General features: G+C 69.7%; 1 protein-coding gene across 1 annotated transcript; it reads left to right on the forward strand.

The window, feature by feature from the left end:
• The first annotated feature begins 6 nt into the window (after window positions 1-6).
• PKMYT1 (protein kinase, membrane associated tyrosine/threonine 1) lies at window positions 7-3,067 on the forward strand. The gene is made up of 7 exons (XM_025193965.1): window positions 7-37; window positions 341-710; window positions 817-1,310; window positions 1,504-1,610; window positions 1,956-2,128; window positions 2,213-2,436; window positions 2,970-3,067. Exons 2-7 carry the CDS (start codon window positions 351-353, stop codon window positions 3,058-3,060), a joined length of 1,449 nt encoding a protein of 482 aa, XP_025049750.1. The 5' UTR covers window positions 7-37; window positions 341-350; the 3' UTR covers window positions 3,061-3,067.
• The last annotated feature ends 128 nt before the right edge of the window (window positions 3,068-3,195 follow it).

A 3,195-nucleotide genomic window follows, 5' to 3' on the forward strand; every position in this document is an offset into this window, starting at 1 on the left:
TCCCGCGCGGGGGACCCGCCACATCCGGGCCCTGGAGGTGAGCCCCGCCCCGCCCCGCTCATGCCACCCCAGCCCCTCATGCCACGGGGCTGCCCCTCCGCCCCAGCCCTCACGCCACGGGGCTGCCCTTCCTCCTCTCCCGGCAGCGCCCTCCTGCTCATGCCAAGGAGCGCAGCCCCAGCCTGCCCCTCGCCCCTAGTGCAGGGGCCCGGGCTCCCCGGTCGCGTGGGCGCCCCGAGTAGGCCGTGCTCCTGCCTGCGCCTGCTCGTGCGGAGGGGAGGGGGTGCGCGGGGAGCTAACCACGTTGCTAACCATGTTTCCTCTTTCTCGCCCCGGCCAGCGCTGACGCCATGCCGGTGCCCCTGGACGAGGCGGGCCCCGAGCCCCGGCTGAGCTGCACGCCCCTGCCCGTGCCGGCCTTCTTCCGCGAGGCCGAGGGCAGCTTCTCAGCCAAGAGGCCCCAGCGGGCGTCGGGCTACTCCCTCCTGTCCCGGCCGCGCCACAAAGTGCCCCCGACCGTGAGCCGTGTCTTCCCCGGCTGCCAGCCCCAGCCCTGGAGCCAGCCGCGGGCCCGCCTCGTGTGGTGCCGCGGGGGCCCTGGGCAGGCCGCGCCCCCGCTGTATGACCCCGCCAAGCGGGAGTCTTTCTTCCGCCAGTGCTTCCAGGTGCTGGGCCACCTAGGCCGCGGCTCTTTTGGCGAGGTCTACAAGGTAGGGGGGCAGGGGGAGGAGTGCTGGGGCGTGGCGGGAGCCGTGGGATGGCCGGAGCAGGAGCGCAGGGGTCCGGGTGCCCAGGCTGCCCCCCGCTTTCCCCCAGGTGCGGAGCCGAGCGGACGGGCGCTTGTACGCGGTGAAGCGGTCGGTGGAGCCCTTCCGGGGGGCGGCCGACCGGCACCGCAAACTGGCAGAGGCGCGGCGGCACGGGCGCGTGGGGCGCCACCCCAACTGCCTGGGCCTGGCACAGGCCTGGGAGGAGCGGGGCCAGCTCTACCTGCAGACGGAGCTGTGCCCGGGCAGCCTGCTGCAGCACTGCGAGGCCCGCGGGCAGCCCCCGCCTGAGCGCCGTGTCCGCGCCTGGCTCTGGGACCTGCTGCGGGCGCTGCAGCACTTGCGTGTCTGTGGCCTGGCCCACTTGGACGTCAAGCCGGCCAACGTCTTCCTCACTGCCCGCGGTGTCTGCAAGCTGGGCGACTTTGGCTTGGCCCTTGAGCTGGGCCAGGCCGAACTGGGCGAAGCGCAGGAGGGCGACCCCCGCTACATGGCGCCCGAGCTGCTGCGTGGGGATTACAGCCCCGCTGCTGACGTCTTCAGGTTAGGACCCCGGCGTCCAGGTGCCCAACTTCCCCCTGCCCCTGCTCCCACCCCACCCTGTTCTGACTGACCAGGCACGCTCCGATTGAATGTTGTGGGCTGCAGCCACCTGGACGGGGCAGTTGCCTGGGGTGGGAGGGGGCAGTTGCCCATCTTGCCTCCCCCACTCGTGACTCTTGCCCCCTACCCCCAGCCTGGGCATGACCATCCTGGAGGTCGCCTGCAACCTGGAGCTGCCCACGGGGGGTGAGGCCTGGCAGCAGCTGCGGCAGGGATACTTGCCCCCTGAGTTCACAGCTGGTACGTCTGGGGAAGGGCCTGGATGCCGGGGCTCCACCCCAGCTCCGGGGGGATGGGGAGCAAGGGGAGCTGGAAGCCAGGATCCTGGGGTTCTCTGGGTAAGGGCTGGGGTCTGGGGAGGGTTGAAGTGGGTAAGTCTCGGAGCTGGGGATGCCTGTGTTTGTGGGGGGCAGAGGGAAGTATGGCAAGTTGGAGGTCCAGGTGGGTAGTGTGGCCTGGTGGGGAGAAGCAGGGGGTGCTGGGAGCCCGGATGCCTGGGTCCTTCCCTGGTCCAAGGGTGCCTGGGGCCGGGGCACCGCAGAGGTCTTCCTTATCATCTCCTCCTCTCCCCCCACCCCCACCCAGGCCTGTCACTGGAGCTGCAGGCCCTGTTGGCTGCCATGCTGGAGCCTGACCCCCGGTTCCGCCCTTCAGCGGAGACCCTTCTGGAGTCTGACCTCATGCGCTGCACGGGCCGCTGGCGCCGCCTCGCTCTGCTGGCTGAAGCTGGGCTGGAGTGGGGCACTGTGCTGCTCCAGGTCAGTGCCCCCCTGCTGCTTGCCTCCTGTGCTCTTTGCCTCCTGCCCCACTTAATCTCCCCCCTTCTCCCTGCCCACCCACAGGGGCTGATGAGCTTGCTGTGGGGGGCCTGGCTGGCGCTGTGCAGTCTCCCCCACTGGCACCAGGGCCCCCCGACCACCCCGCCCTGCTCCCCGCTGCTCCCTGCCTACGGCAGCTTCTCTAGCGACTGGGAGGACGACGAGGACGATGAAGGTGGGACGGGCAGCCTGGCCCTGGAGGTGTTCCAGTTGTCGGGGAGCTCTGGCAATAGCTCCCTCCAGGACAGGTGAGTGGTGGGGGGCCATGCCTGGGTCCCTACCTGCCCCCAGCCCCTTTCACTCTGCCTGGGAGCCTGGGCGCCTGGGTTCTCTGGGAAGAGAGTGGGAGGGAGCTGGGAGCGCACGTGCCTGGAGTCTTTGAGAGGTGAGTGGAGGCAACTGGGGAAGGGAGTTGGGGCTTGTGGGGGCAACTGTGGTGGGGGGAGGGATGGAGGCCCGGACACCTCGGTTCTTTGGGAGAGGAGCAGCATCTAGCGGGGTAGAGCAGTGGGGCTGGATGCCTGAGTTCTCTGGCATGCGAGAAGGGGCTGGCAGATTGGAGCACCAGGGGCTGGAAGCCCAGGCACCTGGGTTCTCGGTGGGGTGGGGTGGGAGGAGTGGCACCTGCTGGGGTAGACCTGGAGGGGCTGGGAGCCCAGATGCCTGGGTTCTGTCCCAACTCTGGGAGGGGAGTGGGGTGCGATGGGGTAGATCTGGGAGCCCGGACACCTGGGTCCTCCCCCCTGCCTCTGAAACCTCTCTGCTTCTCCCCTTCCTCTAGGGTCCCTGGTGCTCCCCGGCTCAGCTTGCCCCTCTCTCTGGGCAGCACCTCTACGCCCCAGCAGACCCCGGGCGGCAGGAAGCAGAGGTGAGTCCCCATGGGATCCCTTCCCTGGCCCCAGGACATGCCCTCTGCCCCTCACTCGCAGAACTGGGGGGAGAACCCAGGCATCCAGATTCCAAGCTGTCCTTTCTCTGACCCCCTCCCTGAGCTGGGTGAGAACTCG

This window comes from Alligator sinensis, unplaced genomic scaffold (genome assembly GCF_000455745.1).
Source record: "Alligator sinensis unplaced genomic scaffold, ASM45574v1 scaffold1511_1, whole genome shotgun sequence".
NCBI lineage: Eukaryota > Metazoa > Chordata > Crocodylia > Alligatoridae > Alligator > Alligator sinensis.